At 41.0% G+C, this 16,397-nt stretch overlaps 1 protein-coding gene across 5 annotated transcripts in view; it reads right to left on the bottom strand.

Annotated features, from left to right (window-relative positions):
• RBM33 (RNA binding motif protein 33) overlaps window positions 1-16,252 on the bottom strand; it is a 95,910-nt gene extending 79,658 nt beyond the window's left edge. For all 5 annotated transcript variants that reach the window (XM_088158943.1, XM_088158969.1, XM_088158964.1 and 2 more), the window contains exons 1-2: window positions 16,016-16,252; window positions 4,748-4,826 (exon numbers count right to left, since the gene is read on the bottom strand). In XM_088158943.1, the coding sequence (XP_088015069.1) occupies window positions 4,748-4,826; window positions 16,016-16,043 (107 nt within the window). In that variant the 5' untranslated portion in view covers window positions 16,044-16,252. The remainder of the gene's footprint in view (window positions 1-4,747; window positions 4,827-16,015) is intronic.
• Between the last annotated feature and the right edge of the window lie 145 nt (window positions 16,253-16,397).

Here is a 16,397-nt window from a genome sequence, read left to right as displayed (position 1 = left end):
TTTAGCAAAGCATTCAGGCAATATTCAGGCAAAAGGCATGTATTTTCAGTGAAACAACAAACCACACATATTAAATTAGTCTGCTGTTGCACAGTCATTTCATTTCTATATCCTCTCCTTTTCATGTCCCTCAACACAGCACAGAAACCTAGCCAAGAACAGGCACAGCCAGCCAAAACACAGCCATTCTAGATCCCTCACTCCAAGGCCATTTGGACACATTGTCCAAAGCCATTTTGTCCAAATTGCTGATTTCCAGCTCCCCAGGGAAGATGAGACAGGAATGTCCTGTGGGCAGGACTCAGTCTACAGTCCCCCATGTGTCCCGAGCTGCACCTCAGCAAGGAGCTGGGAGGCTGGGAAGCTGCCTGGCCTGGGAGCCTGCATCCTTCATTCCCTCCTCCTCAAGCAGAGGGTAAGGTCAAACACACATTTGCAGGGTGACAAAAACCAAATGCATGCTTCATCAGTTTTATATTTGTGCCCAAGAATCCAGGAAGCACAGAAATACTGGCTTACAACACTCCACCATCACAGTACAACTGCCCCATAAATATGATTTAATACAAGGAACTACATTCCAGGTGAGTTAAACTTTAGAAAAACTGCTCAATTTCATTCTTCCTTCAGTGAAAGAACTATCTAGTGACAGGGATGACCAGACTCCCTTTCTATAATAAACACTTGTTACTGACAAAAGCATGTCTTAGAATATGCATATCGATACTAAAACGAGATGCCAGTGATTTGACATGAGCTATACTTTGAGACTATTTCTACCTTAAAAAAAACAAAGAAAAAGAAAAACCACCATGCCTTAGGTAGCACATAAAAATCAAATCATCCCAAGTGAGAATGGCCTATATGAACTGAAAAGGAATTTGTGTAAGAGTTCCTTAGGACTACATGGCAAATACTTGGAAATGGGGAGGCAATTCCAAAACAAATCAGTTAGTTTTGCAACAAATCAGTTAGTTTTTTGGATCAATCACTTTCAGAGCCAATTACTGTATAGATAATATAGAAGGGAATGGGGAGTGAGGGTTGGAAAAATCTTGTAGGCTAGGAAAGAACCAACGATATACCAAAGAAGCCCTAAATAGGACATTATCATCAGTATACAGAATTTATACATTGTTATTGATCAGAAGTAGTTCCAGGAATGACTGAAAGTTAACGAATAACAATTGTTTTGTGCTCAATGTAATACTTAACAAAAAGTGGGAGATAAGGCATATCACACATTCCAAAGAGCAAACTGACTAGAAATTCAACCTTTTCTTTCAGAGACAGGAGACTATGTAACAGAAACAGTTGCAGAAGAATTTCCTACTTCAATTTTGTCTCAAAAAAAAATCACTAATCTTTTCAACTGCCAGTAATCTGACAAATACACCAAAATGTTTGAAAATATTTCCCAGCACTGTGGTCCACCACTGACAGCTTTTAATAAAACTGCACTAGAGAAATTCCAAGAGATGGCAAGAGCATATGTTACAGCAGCATTCAAAGACAAAAACCAAGTTTAGGTAGCAGGAAATTCAGATTAATGAAAGGAATGCAAAAGAAAGTGAAAGATTAAATTAATTATCTAAAAATACCCAGGCCTATTAACAACATTACTAAAAAACATCCTTGACGTGGTTATTTAGAAAAAAATTAACATTTTATCTCTAGAATTAACTGCAAACATACTCTAGATTTTCGGAAACTCTGGCCTATTGCTTGACAGTAAAAAAAATTTTCACAAATTTCATTTCTATCCCAGTATCAGAAGCAAAAAATTAGTTCACAGAGTGCCCTTCAAAACCTATTAAAATATTCAATGTCACTCCGCATTTTCATTGTTAAATTAGAAGAAGAAAAATGATCATGAGTAACTTTTTGAATAAACAAAAGTAACAGTGAAAAGACTGTACAGTAAACTGGAACTGCCTCAAGCTCCTTTAAAGCCACCAAATCTGAAGTTGTCTATAGAAAAAAGAGGGACCACAGGGACTAAATCTGGCCATTAAAGAACAAAGCAAACAACCAAAAGAATCACCAAGAAAACAAAGAGAAAACCCCCAGACACTAACAGATCTTAGGATAGCTGAGAGAAATAGACAAAAATGAATGGTTGTAATTTCCAGTCAAATCCACATAAAACAAATTAAACAGGAATAAAAGTGCACACCTATGCTAGTACCAAAAACATCTTGCTATCAAGACACAAAAGTATTTCCAAAACCACAATACTAGGAAATTTTTGGTTAAGATAATTTTGGGTTTGCTGCTCTCACAAGAAAGAGACAGATTTTCCTCCCCTTCCTCAACTCCCAATACCCAACGTTTTCCTCACTGAATAAATTTAGCCTTCTCAAATAAGAAAAAAAATAATAAATAGCAGACAATAAAAAGTGGAAAGTTTTCAGTCAGTATAGAGAAATCAGTAATCTCAAAGAAGGGTCTGAACAAGTGAATTTCAGAAAAAATCTGCTACTAAATCTGCCCTGTCATCTTGAAGGAGAGCACCAGAAATGCAGGTTTTTCCCACACCCAAGCTTTGGGCTACTTAATGAGATAAGTGTACAAATTAATGTGATAAAGACGTCAGACTGGTCCTTTTAAGTCTCCAATTTCATAAGCATGCCTCATTAAACAGGAGCAGTAGCAAGGACACAAATGTTTCAGGAAAAGAATTTGTAAAAAAATAGGAAGAATTCTCCAAGAACAAAGTTACATTTGTACTCCCAAATAACCGGGGCCTTCTGATTCTCAGTTAACACCCTCCAGAGTTTGAGAAAGGACAAAGATCTGAAAATTCAAAATTATTTAAGTGACTGGGGGATGGGACTCAGTCAAATAACAACACAGTAAGAGCTGATGAAGATGTGTGAGTAGCAGAACTCCATCTCTCTCCCCCAGCAATGATGCTTCCATAGAAAATAAGGCATAAAGATTAGAACACCGAGACTACTGTGTTCATCCAGCCTTTTTTCCACCTTCAAGAAACTAATGTCCTATACTGAATTAGGCCAGTAGGTAAAACTCTCAAGCAATTACATAGGCAACATACCCATGTACAGTATTTGTAATTATGAAGACACCCATAGAACTCAAGACTTAAAAAGACAGCTTTGCAACTTGAAGAGAATATTATTAACCAAAAAATATTCTATCACATGCAAATAGTATTTTATTAGTTCTAAAACAAAATGTCTGAAATGATCAGCAAGATCAAACTCTAGAATCTTCTGCTCTGCATCTGAAACCACTTCTCTCACAATTCCACTATTGAATTTTTGATCATCTCTCTTTAATTAAATACAGCTAATAATAAACTTTTTTCTAAAACTAAGTCCTTGTATACTTCAAAGCCTCAGCTTGGTGAAAATACTCAAAAACTACTGTCAAGTCCCATTAAAAACAGCTTTGAACAAGTTGTTTACCACTGGGCAAAAGCTTCCAACTTCTGATGCAACAGCTGCTTGACTCTTCCAAATTTTCTCAAGTGATGAGTAGGGCAGCTAAACCCAAGTGTGACCAGTCAGCTGCTGAGAGCCCAGCCATTCATGCAACAAAGGCCAAAAGTTCAGAAAATATTCTAATACAAAACATTCTGCCTGTAATAACGATTTTAAGGTTTCTGAACAGCCAATCCTGGGGATGTGAGGCAGCACAGGAGTGACCCAGCCCGGGCAAATTATTTTAATTACGTTCTCAAACCCCAGAGCAGCTCCTTGGTGCACTTCAGCATCCAACCCTCTAACAGCTGTACTGGCCTGATAGAGAGCAGACACTGCTCACCAGTACACAGCACAACACCCTGTATATACCTGTGTATGTCCAAATTCCAGGTATATGTATATACCTGTGTATGTCCAAATTCCTCAGTCACATACTCGCCTCCTGCAGCAATGAAAGCTACCCACTACCCACTCAACCTAGCAGAAAGCCAAGGAAGAGAAAACTAATGCCTCTGGAACAACAATAAATGTAGAGCAGTTGATATATTCCAAGGGCTCAGCTCAGTGGAAAACTACTTACAGTAAAACTTGTTTACTACCATCACTGAGTGATTATTAGAGAAGACAGAAATCTACTTCTCCCTTTTCGAGTGAAAACCACTGGCCAAGTCTGAACAAGTCTATTACTAAAAAGGAACCGTAGAAATAGAACAGAAATAAGTGAAAATTTTTCTCCCAGAAAGAGTAGACCAGTGTAGCTTGATTCCTGTCTCATAAAGGAACACACATTCTCTCCCAAAATAATTCAGAGCACACACACTTCTAAATCTTTAAAACAGTCATATTGTTGAAGAAGCCCATGCCTAAGCTCTCCTCCACTTTCCCGATTTAAAACTGAAGTAGAACTTTGAGGATAAGAATTTAAACATCAAGTTAAAGTAAAACAGATTTTAAAAATTAAGTTGGGCAAATTCAAGTACTAGCAAATTCTGTTTAAACCACCTAGGCATACTAAATATTTAAAAGCAAAACCGAAACATTAATTGCAAAATTACACCCCACAAATACTTTGTATTTATCCAATTTTAAATGGCATCTCTTCACAATGCTTTATATTCCTCAAGGCAACTACAAGTTTGGCACGATCTAGCATTGGCTGACACATGCAAAACAACCAACATCTTCATTAGAATCTAAATGTGCACTGCTCTAAATGTTAGAGTACGAAATGCCAGAATGGGAAAACAGAACAATGCAATTCAGCATACAAAAACTGAACATGAAAATATTATTCCTACCTGTCCCAGTCTTCATCTCCAGCTCTTCTTCTCCAAGACCTTTCTGCACCAGGCTTATCAAACTGATCAAAGTCATCATCTGTAAAAAAAGGTGACTACATTAAATAATTCTTACTGAAATGAAAGGTTGCCAGAGCAACCACACAGATGGGATTTTCTGGGGGTGTGGGGGGGTGTGCATGCTGTTCAGAAGATGCAAGAATACATTTTTCTACTTTTCAACTAACATGGAGAAAACAGATGAACACCAGCATATAATTATAGAATCATTAAGGTTGGAAAAGACCTGTAATATTGCCAAGTTCAACCATCAACCCAGCCCCACCATGTTCACCATTAAACCATGTCCTCAAGTGCCATATCCACATGTTTCTTGAACCCTTCCAGGGATCATGACTCCACTTCCCTGGGAATCCTGTTCCAGAGCCTCACAATCCTTTCAAACATCCAATCGAAACCTCCCCTGGCACAACTTGAGGCCACTTCCTCTCATCGTGTCCCTTGTTACCTCGGGAAGGGACAGACCCACCTGGCTGCAGCCTCCCCTTGAATCATTAAAGCTGATGTGTTCACAGACAGACTCTCTAACTAGTTAAAGTTACAAAGTGGTATGTTTATTAAGATGTCAGCAGGCTGCACGGGGGCAGTCCCCTAGAGGCATGGCAGCCCTGTACAAGGTTCCTTGCCCTCTACTTATTTCTCAAAGTCTTACATTCTATACATATGCATAACCCCAGCACCTCCCATCCCCACTCTGTATCAAAATGAGGCTATTAGTCCTTCACACGTGCACAATTCTTCTCTTGAATTGGGTCAGTGGTCTTGAAGGATGAAATAAAGAATGTCTTCACCAGGTCTCTGTGACCCTCTGGCACAATCTGTCCCCTGCTTTCTGATTGATTGGTATAAAGTCCAGGTGCTACTCATTGTTCTACTGGTTTCAATCTGTTCTTATAACAGTTCACTTACTCCATCTCTTTCTATAAACAAAACTGAAACAAGCTCATAATGGCAAACAATACCTCTATTATCTCTAGCTTAAGCATCTAATAACTATTAACCTATTGTTTGTTTATCTAACTTACACTCTGATCAATATGAATTGCTTCTAAACCCTTAGCTAAAATCTTAACTCTTTAAAATCCTGATTCACTCTCAGGTGGTTGTAGAGAGCAATAAGGTCCCCTTTGTGTCTCCTTTTCTTCAGGGTGACTCCCCCAGCTCCCTCAGCTGCTCCTTGTCAGACTTGTGCTCCAGACCCTGCACTAACTTTCCCGTCCTTCTCTGGACACACTCCAACACTTCAGGGTCTTTCTTGTAGTGAGAGGCCCAAAACTGAACACAGGATTTGAGATATGGCCTCACCAGTATCAAGTAAAAAGGGGTGATCACAGACTTTGCTCTGCTGGCCACACATAAACCAAGATGGCCTTCCTGGCCACCTGGGCACGCTTCTGGCTCATGGTCAGCCACTATCAACTGACATCTCCATGCTTCAACAAAAAATCCCAGAATGTACTACACAGCTTTGCCTCTTCTCACTGCTGTGACAAGGACCACCAGAGCACGAGCTAAATCACTAGCAAATTCTGCCAATGAAGGCAGAAACAGCAGCTCCCCAGAAATGCATGAAACTGAGGGGCAGTGGAGGTGAAGGTAACATCACCTGCCAAATCTTTGCTTGCCTTGGAAGCCACAAATTCATCCACTAACACTGAGTCTGCCAAGGCACTTTGAAAGCAGGAGTAAATGTCAGGTCAGCAGCAACACAGAAGTCAGGTGGAAGCACCATCAGTCATCTCAACTGGGGCAGTAAAACCACCAGAAGTCACTGAAGCAGATTACACTCTGTACCTAAACATGCACTTGCCTTCCAAGAAACTGCTGCTCCATATTTCTCTCAACAAATACCCTAATTTAGCCCATCACTTCCTCTTGCATAGCTTAGTTTGCAAATGACGATTTTGCGACTTAAAAATATAAAAGCTTCCATTTCTCTTCAAGAATATGCAAAGGTCATTTGCTCTGTTCAGACATGTCTTGTCACCTGGAAATTGGAAGCACATACCCTCACATACCCTCAACGTCCACTCTCCCCTTCTACAGCCCAACAGAGAATGCACATTTTAACAACTCTGGTAAGAACAGTGGGAAAATAAAAGTTATGCTCAACACAGAGGGAAACCTGCTGCAGTTTAATGGTCTGCAAAATACAGGAGGTCAAGCAATCCAGTCTGACACACTGAACTGGGATCACTAAGATGCCATAAATCCACTCATTCTCCTGAGTCTATATGCATTCAACTCTTTGACCAAGTACACTGCCAAGGAACAACTGATTTATTCAACTGGGTTTTTTGTCCGGTAGTTTTTTTAAATAAATCTCCAAAACCAAATCTGTCTTCAATTCTTCAAACTCAGCCCAGTAGCCTTAAGTATTTCCCATATGCAATGACAAACCTCTTCACCTCTCACTTTATCTTATCAAAATAGCAGTATTAGTGACTGATGGAAGTTTAAAGAAGGTAAAAACATTAAAAAGAGAAAATCCAGATCTTGTGACATCACTGTATCAAGAACATTCAAACCAGAAATTTCAATCATAAATAGCTATGAAAGAAAGAGTGCTTAGTATAAATTATGAAGCAACATGAGACAAGTCTGGCAACAGGAGACAGAAATAATTCTCCTTGATCAGGCTCTCCCCTTTACTATAAACAGATATGTCTATATTTTAATTAATCTTTTCTATTGTAACTGATTTACATGAACCAAAGCCATTGAAAACAGTTGTTTTACATTTCTCTGCTCAAACATCTACATATTGCAACCTCCTATTCCAATTCCTATTGCACTCACAGAGGAAAGCCAAACAAATACACAAGTATTTCCTCTTGAACACTAAACTAATTCGGTGGTCTCTGGGGGGGAAAAAAAGGCCATGTTGCTCTCTTTATGGTCATTCAAAACCATGCTGCAGCGACTATCTTAGTGCACTGACGTTTTAAGGGCAAAAATATCCTGCACTGACACTGTTCTTACAGCTGGATTACAGTAATCCACTGACTTCATGTAACCACCACCAAAGATTCTTTTTTAAGGTAAAGCAACTGGTTTGACAGCAATCCAAGCAACAAGTGTCCACACATTGCCTAACGCAGCTCAAGACAATGACCACCATGAGGAAGGCAGTAAATTCTTTTTAAGCTATTCCTGCTTGCAAGATACATTTTTTCATGCCAGGCACCCCTTCCCTTTGGCATTTAAATTGTATTATAAACCAAGAGCACTTGAAGATCTGAGCTCTTAGCACACAATACGGACCTTCACATCAGCCAGGTTTAAATCTAGACAACACAAACTTAGACACCAAACCCTTCTTCTCTCCACAGCATAGTGAAACACTTTTTGATACAACTCACAGTTGACTTTTCTAATCCAGATACCAAAGTTTCACAGCCATAAAAACGTTTCAACCTATTACTGCTGCTAGTGAAGGAAGTATAGCAAAGGATGGCCCTAGTTCCTGGCAGGTTTCTACTGTGGACCTGAACTCTCACCACTCAGCCAACATCACAAACCTCCACCCTCCAGCTCTTCCAACCCCTCCAAATTTCTCATCCTATTCCTTACTTATGAGCAGCTTCCACCAAAGCTAAATTACATCCAGTAAAGCTCTTTTCCTCCACTGCCCTCCAGCAGGATGCACACAAAATCCTCAAAAATGACCAGTCCATTTGCCTGTAGTGACCACAGCTTGCAAGAACTGCTCCACATTCACCTCCCTGTTCCCATCTCAACACACATGATACAACAATCTTTGGGACAGAAGGAGACAGCTTTTCTTTTTTATGCTTATTTGTTCTGTCACAGCTGACACTGACAATAAGCATTACAAATTATGCCATTTTGACATTAAGGACTGTCAAAGCCCACCAGAGCAGGTTGTAGCTTTCCTTTAGAAAAGGAGGTCACAACAGTCACGCATCTACAAATAGCATTCTGTGCCAGCTTTGTGAGACACGAGCTCTGAAATGGACTCAGGCCTTGCACCTGCAATAGGATGTGATACATAACAGACCTCACGAGGCGTCATTTTCTCTACATTTCTGAAACCACACAGACTTTTATTTTTCTTGAACGTGTCTAGGCAATAACATTGCAAAACACCAGTAAATAACAACCAATGTAACACTTATAGCTGCTGCTCCTTAAGAAACTTGTAAGTCAATGTTTGTGTCACGGGTGGTTAAATGCCTGTAAAACATTAACTTGTATAGAAATAAAACCACTCAGCATCAGCAGAGTACACAAACACTGACAGCAACAGCCAAAGTTTAGAATTTTTTTTAAATAATTCTCAGTATTACTGTGTAGAAGATTGTAAGAAAAAATGGATGGTGGGAATTCATGAACATAAGCTTTTAAAGCATTCAAATGTCTATGGCAGGGAAGAAGTTCTGTATCTCTTCCAGCAGTCTCGCTGCAGTCCATACACAGCAACTGTTGCTAAGACACGGGAGGCTCTTCCTTGCAATTCCAGGCGCCCATGGCAAAGCTCACCGAGATGGTGTTTGTGCATCAGCTGAGCACCAACTGGAAGATGCTGATAGGTGATCTCCAAACACACTAAGCCCCCACTAATTTCCAGGCAAAACTAGAAATTAAAACAACAACAAAAAAACCCAAAAGCAGAGCAAACCAAAGGAGACCTACTGAACACCAAAAAAGCATTAACTGCATAAGGAAGCAGAACAGTTACAGAGGGAAAAACCAAACAAATTCACCACTTGGCTCTTCCTACTGCAGTTCTAAGGAAACCACTGTGATCAAAGTGGCAGGGAAGTTTCAGGATGCTGCAGAGGACAAATGGTGGCTGGTTTGTTAGAGCAGCCTGCCATGCAAGGCTCTGGCCAGCTGTGAAGTAGAATAAACACAAACACACTTGGGTCCCACTCTAAAAGGCTCCTATTTTAGTTATATTTACCCCGGTGCTGCACCAGCAGTGATGCAAGTTGTTCCATAGAGCTTATGTTCTGGTTTTATGATAAATGGCCAAAACTGGTATCTTTTTTCCTGTTTAATTAGAACAGATAATCCACACCAGAAATCCACAAAATACAAGCATCATTTCTTCTCTGGCTGTGCTGCTGGCAGTTTCTAACTCTGTGGACACTCCTTCAACAAAATCCTCTCTAATTTTTCTGTGTAAAATGGAAGTCTTAAGCTGCACAGTCAAGTCTCACAAGCGTAGGAGGTGAATCAGCAGAACACTGCAGAGCTCTTAACATCTTAAAATGGTACTAACAGCCTAAAAAGGTACTCACACATAGCAACTGTTGCTACGATGGAATATTTCACCACAATGAGATGGCCAAGACTTCTGGAGTAAGGAAAACATTTAACAACTGCATTTTTAGTCCTCCTAGACCCACATCTGAAAGCTTTCTGGAACACTAACCATGTGCTGCCTCACAAACCTAAACACTTCAAAAATCTGTGTTCTGGTTTGCTTCAGCATTACACTTTCATGAACACAAAGCTTATTATTGTAGTTTTAGGCACTGAAATGGCACTGGACACTTCTCCTTATCCAAAACAAGATGGAGACGCCACAATTATCCTAGAGTTCAATGGCTAAAATGTTCTACACACTCTTCACCCAACTTGTCTTTCAATGAAGTAACTAAAACTCACTGCTTTGGGGCAAAATAAAAATAAACCCAATATGATTCTATGACAGGTACGGGAGCTAAAGGTAAGGGAGTAAAAGAGAAAAAAAAAAAAAAAAAGAACAGAAAAATTAGAGGAGAAAAAGCCATTTACCACATGAAAAAACATCATTTCTCTGTTCTTCAAACAATACTGAATGTAACAACCCCATCTTGCTCTATCCCATTCAAAACACTAAACATGACAACTTGGCAGCATTTCAAGAGCAAGACTCCAGATCAAAAACATTTTACCAGATTGTCTTTATGTAATAGCTTATTTCTACAAAATATTTTTCTTCATATTTCATTGCTAAAGGTTATACAACACATAGGAATTGTAGAAACCTGATTTTCACCCGAGTACATCATGTAAAAACAGTGAAACAGTAAACTGAATTTCTATATCTCTCTTATTTTTGTATCTCTATACAAAATAACAGGTTTCATGAGGGATGTCTGTGTCTGTAGCACAGTCTGTACTTTTAACACCAGTTGAACAAAAACTTCTGGTAAAAAATCCTGACAGCATCTGGCAGGAAAAAAATCCACAAGATCAATGGGAATTTCTGAATCCAAGTCTGTGCCATAAACCAAACACTTCATGAAGCCCACTATGAATCCAGTCCCACTTACTACAAAAAGAAAAAAAAAAATCAACCTTTCTACACCATCACAAAAATCACGTTCAGTCTTACTACATTACACACAAATACGCCACACTCAAACACAAACAATTTAGTTTATATGTTCAGGAATAGACAGCAGGCAGCCTTGATATTGGTAAACAATTACTCACAGAAGCCTTAAGTACTTGGTGACTAAGTATAACAACCTAACAATTGCCTAACACCTTCCTCAATTAGTGTATTTCATGTTTTGTTTCCAAATTATTCCTATAGACAAAGTTTAGCTTCCTCAAAGAAATAAAGCCCAAAAAAAAGTAAATTCTACTAGAGAGAAATTATTTTTATCTTCTTAAAACCAATTTTTTTTTTAGAGTTTGTATGCAAAGCAAGTCACTAGCAATATGCAATATCAGAACTAATAATGATATGCTGTCTGGAACTGAAATTTTCTTATCAATGCTTGAAGAAACAAGGCCTCTTCTTCCTTTTCTTTTTTAGTTAATAAACTACACCTAAACCCAAAATCACCAAGTCACAAAAAAAATAATAAAAAAAAATTACTTTCAAATAAAAAATAATTACTTTCAAACTCTGATTGAACTAGAAAATATATTTGCTTTGGAAATCCGGAAGTGCTATAGTCCTTGTTTTACGAATGTTGAACAGCAAAGGAAGGCCAAGAAAAAATCCAAATGAGCTTGGTTCCCAAATGGATTTGGATGCTGATGAGAAACTGCAACTCTCCAGCATCTTTCACAGCAACCAAAAATTATACTTAAAACCGAGGTTGCATTACAGCACAACATAACACAGGATGAATCACATCACTTACTCAGAGTTTTTTTGGTCAGGCCTGTGACAGCCATCATCTTAAATTATTCTGGACAACAAATTCTGTGTGACCTAAAATCTGAGGTTTAATATTTGATACAAAAAAGTTTGGTCTGGCTCTACAAAACAACTGATATTAAGGCTACGTTTATTTCAGATGACCTGAAAAGACATTCAGAAGACTGGAACCCTGTCAGAACAGCAGAGAGATTAAAAATTGCTGTGTTTAAAGGATATCTCCCTGCCTCAAGCACATCGAAGCAGCACTGGTTTTTGGCACTAGTTGTTAGTACAATACTAAGTACAACACAAGGGCAGTACTTCTTAGTACACCCCTGAGCGTATTATTTAATGAACTGTAAACTCTATAGGCCTCTAAGACTTGGAGTTTTAGTGTGTGCACCACACAGGCACACTGCAGAATCTATTTCCAGTCCCTGGATAGCCCAAAGCACAACAAGTTCATATAAATTTATCACACTGTATAATTTCTACCACATCCTTGGACACTGACCACAACACACAGAATGTACCACACATGCTGTGCTAGCACTATCAGCTTTCTTCCACATTTTATCAACTGCTTCACAAGAGGCTTTTAAAGGCCTTACACTGCTGAGAGTGCAACAGCCAACTTCATACATGCTCAAATGAAATGAAGCTGATGACAGCCTCAGAGGTAAAGAAACACCCAATCTGCTGCTCTCAGTACAGGACTTCCAGCAGGAAGGGACACATGTGTCAGTGCTATCCTTCCCAACTCCTCCTCCATCCTATCCCATGTCATGACTCACAACCCAAGGACATCTCCACCCAAAGTCTTCTAGGCCACTGCTGTTCATCAGAAGTTATCTAATCTGAAAGGAAGAAAATTTACGATAATTTTCCCTTACTGCAGTATGGCAGACAGTGAAAAGGTGCTCCTTACTTTGTTTTGAACATGGTTTGTTGTTTAACCTGTAACCACCTCTCCCTAAATGAGACTAGCTGCACACTGACTGCAGTAAATATCATGAAAAAATTTCAACATCTATACAAAATGGTTGTTACCTTGTATGATAATGAAATCACATGATAGTCCAGGTTTGAAGGGACCCTCCAACACCACCTCTCTCATGAAAAAGGGAGCCTAGATGAGATAATTTATCTAGCACCCTATCCAAATATACCCTGAAAGCCTCCAGTAACAGAGGTTAGTTACATCATGCTCCTGAGGAAATTTTTCCAGGGACTGATTATTCCCCCAGTTAAAAGTCTCCTTGTAGCAAGTGAAGCCTCTCCTGGTGCAATTCATAGCCATTGTCTCTTGTGTGCTCCGTGTGGCTCCATGTGCAGAGAATGCCTCCATCCTCTCTGTACTGAACCTTTAAGATTATGTTACTCAATATTCAGTGTTTCCTCTGGTTCTGTTTCTGTATGTAAAATTGGAACAAAGTTTGGAAACCATTGCCTTATCAATGAGCAACTGTGAGCCCTCAAGGTCCCTCATCACTAGCATACCCACCTCGACTTCTCATGTTTCAACATGCAGCCATTCCAGAACTAGGAGCAGGTTGAATCAGGCTGATTAGCTAAAGAATTTGCCAACTATTATGCAACTGTGAATTACTCCTAGAGACTCACAGACCACCACTTCAAAACTTTTCTAGTCTGCAAAACCTAACACCAAAAGAGCTTTAACCTTCATCTTTACAAAGCTTTGCTGCATCAACACATCTGGTTAAAAAAGTACTTGTGAATGCTTTACTTTTAAGAATCATGCCAGTATTTCCCCAAAGCTTTAAAGATTATAAATGACCAATGAGTCCATACAGGCCGTCCAACAGACATGTTGGACAATCTCCTTCCTTCATCAAATACATTTAAATGTCCAGCTAATGCAGACATTTCACATTTCATTCTCAGTCCTGTAACACACCCTTACAGAGGACTTAAACTTCAATCTGCATCCTCAAAGCCAAAATTATCTAATTTTGTCAGCTGTTATGCTACCATGTCATCAAATTCACACTAATTTGTATTTCCAATACCTATTTCATACTATTTTATCAATCATTAGCCCCTTTTTTTTTTTTAAGAAAACAGTGGGGTGCTGTTTTGTCAGTATTTTAAAGTCTCTCCCTCACTCCAAAAATTCAAAAACTAAATCCCAAACATTAGTTGCTACAGTTAAAACTTTTAATGACCAAAACCACTTAGTTTGGAGCTCCTTTTGCATGCTACCACTACTGACTTTAGGTAGCAATCTCTGTCCAAAAATAGTTGCATATTCCATTTCTGTAAGTTCTAGACTTTCTCGGCTTTAAAAGTGTATTTAACAACCTCAACCAGGAATTTTCCCTGAGTAGTCACATGGACATAAGTGTGTGACCTGTGGGCTCCTCCATTCAGCAAGTGTTGCACAGTGATCACCAGGACTAAACAAACACGACCTGTATGGGGCAGGGATCATCTTTAAGTGGCCACCATTTATTGATGAGCACAGTGTGAACTATGAACAAATAACTGCTTGTGCCCACTTAGAACAAAGGGTTCCCAATTCACCCTTGGACACAAACGGAGCTCCAAAACAACAACAAAAATCAGCCTTGAAATTGCAGTTTCACCACGCTGTTGAAGGCTGGCTGCTGCAGCACACACCCTTGTACATTAAAGCATGTTCACTCAATTTGAAGCAGTTTTAAACACAAGAACCAAAATCCTTCAAAAGTGAAAATTTCTTTAAATTACTCTATCCTTATAACACCACAAAAACTTCTACCTAGTACATGAATGGCAACCTTACTTCCACCTCACAAGTGGAACCACAGAGCTGAACCACAGAAATTAGCACTAAAATTTTTGAAAAGTAACTCAAATATCGCAGTATATTTAATACTATTATAACAATGCTCAAGGTATTAAACTGTTTGCTGTTTTACCAGTAGTGCTGTCCTTCCTAGCCTTCTTTCCAAACTCAACTCCTAAATTTGAGAATTTCTTTGTAACATTTACCTTCACGTATGGCAAAACTTACCATGAAAATCTAATTATGTTTTGCTTTGTAACCCTTCAAGCCAACCATGGAGCACAGTCAAACCCCTCAGCTGAATGAGTGCTCAACTATCCACCCCTCTTCTCCTCGACAACAACTTACAGAGACTAAATCACCAAAACCTCTAATATAAATAAGGATAGGTGGGTCAAGTGACCACTTTGATCAGTCTTTGCCAAAAACTGCTACTCCCAATGAAAGCAAGCACAGAAACACACATATCTTCTTAACTATATCTCTCCTGAACACTCTGGAGAGACACCTGAAAAATTTTCTTTTAAACACCCAAACATTTTAAAGCTCTCATTTTAAAGTTTGCTTAATCAGAACTACAGAGGATTTTAGGCTGTCTATTAAAATGCCATGTGTAAAGGTGTCCACAGTCATGCAGAAGCACAGTGCAACAAACACCTGAGAGTCTTAGAGTCAAGCACCGACTTCATTTTACACTTTCCGAGTGAGATCCTCCACTTCTGGGCAGTCTATGAAACAAATTATAACTACAAGGCAGATTAGAAGCGTGTTACTCAAGCCACACACCTGTACCTGTAAAAACTATGTGAAAAAATACCCACCATCCCTAAAGAAAAGACTGAACGTGGCACTTAGCACCACTTAGTTGATACGGTGATATTCGGTCTATAGGTTGGACTGGATGGTCTCAAAGATGTTTTCCAATCTAAGTGATCCTCTGATTCTGTCAATATCTTTCAATAAAACACACCCACGTCCTCCGAAAGGCCCCGCACCCGCAGCGAGGCCGCTGTCCCTCCGGGCCCTGCCCCGGCCGAGCGGCCACAGCATCTCCCATCGCCGCACGACGCCGACTCCCAGGACCAGGAGTGGCGTTCCCGGGAATCTGCGGTGCCAGGGCAGCTCCTGCACCCCGCGGCCGCGTCCCCCCAGCCCCCGACCACGCGCGACGCGCCCCCCCAGCCAGGCCCGCGGCAACGGCGCCTCCGCCCCGGGCAGGCCCCGCAGGAGCCCGCAGCTCCCCGCACGCCGCCGGCCGCGCCGCCCCGAGCCGGCCCCGCTCCGCCGGGCGCGGCCCCCGAGCACCCACCTGCGCCTCCTCCCAGCGCGGCAGCCATGGCTCTGCGCCCGGCCCAGGCGGCGGCGGCGGGTCGCGGCAGCGCCGCGGTGCCGCCCGCCGGAGCGGCGGGTGCCGGTGCCGCGGCGAAGGATACGGGCAACGGGCCGGGAAGGGCTCGGATTCAGCGCCCGGCGGGCCCCGCTCCCGCCGCCCGAGAACAACAAACTAGCACAACATGGCGGCCGCCACCGCTGTCGCCGCCGCGCTGCATTCTGGGACGGCGGCGGACCTCGCTCCCTCCTCCGCGGCGGGGGCGGGCGGGCGGCGCGCTCCGCTGGTTGGCCGGGCCGGCGCGCCCCGCGCGTGCGCGGAGCGGGAGGGCGGTGCGCGTGCGCGGCCGCGGGGCGGGCGG

The sequence above is a fragment of the Sturnus vulgaris genome, chromosome 1 (genome assembly GCF_052056855.1).
Source record: "Sturnus vulgaris isolate bStuVul1 chromosome 1, bStuVul1.hap1, whole genome shotgun sequence".
Taxonomy (NCBI): domain Eukaryota; kingdom Metazoa; phylum Chordata; class Aves; order Passeriformes; family Sturnidae; genus Sturnus; species Sturnus vulgaris.
Note: the sequence above shows the minus strand (reverse complement) of the source record. Positions and strands in the feature narration are given on the sequence as shown.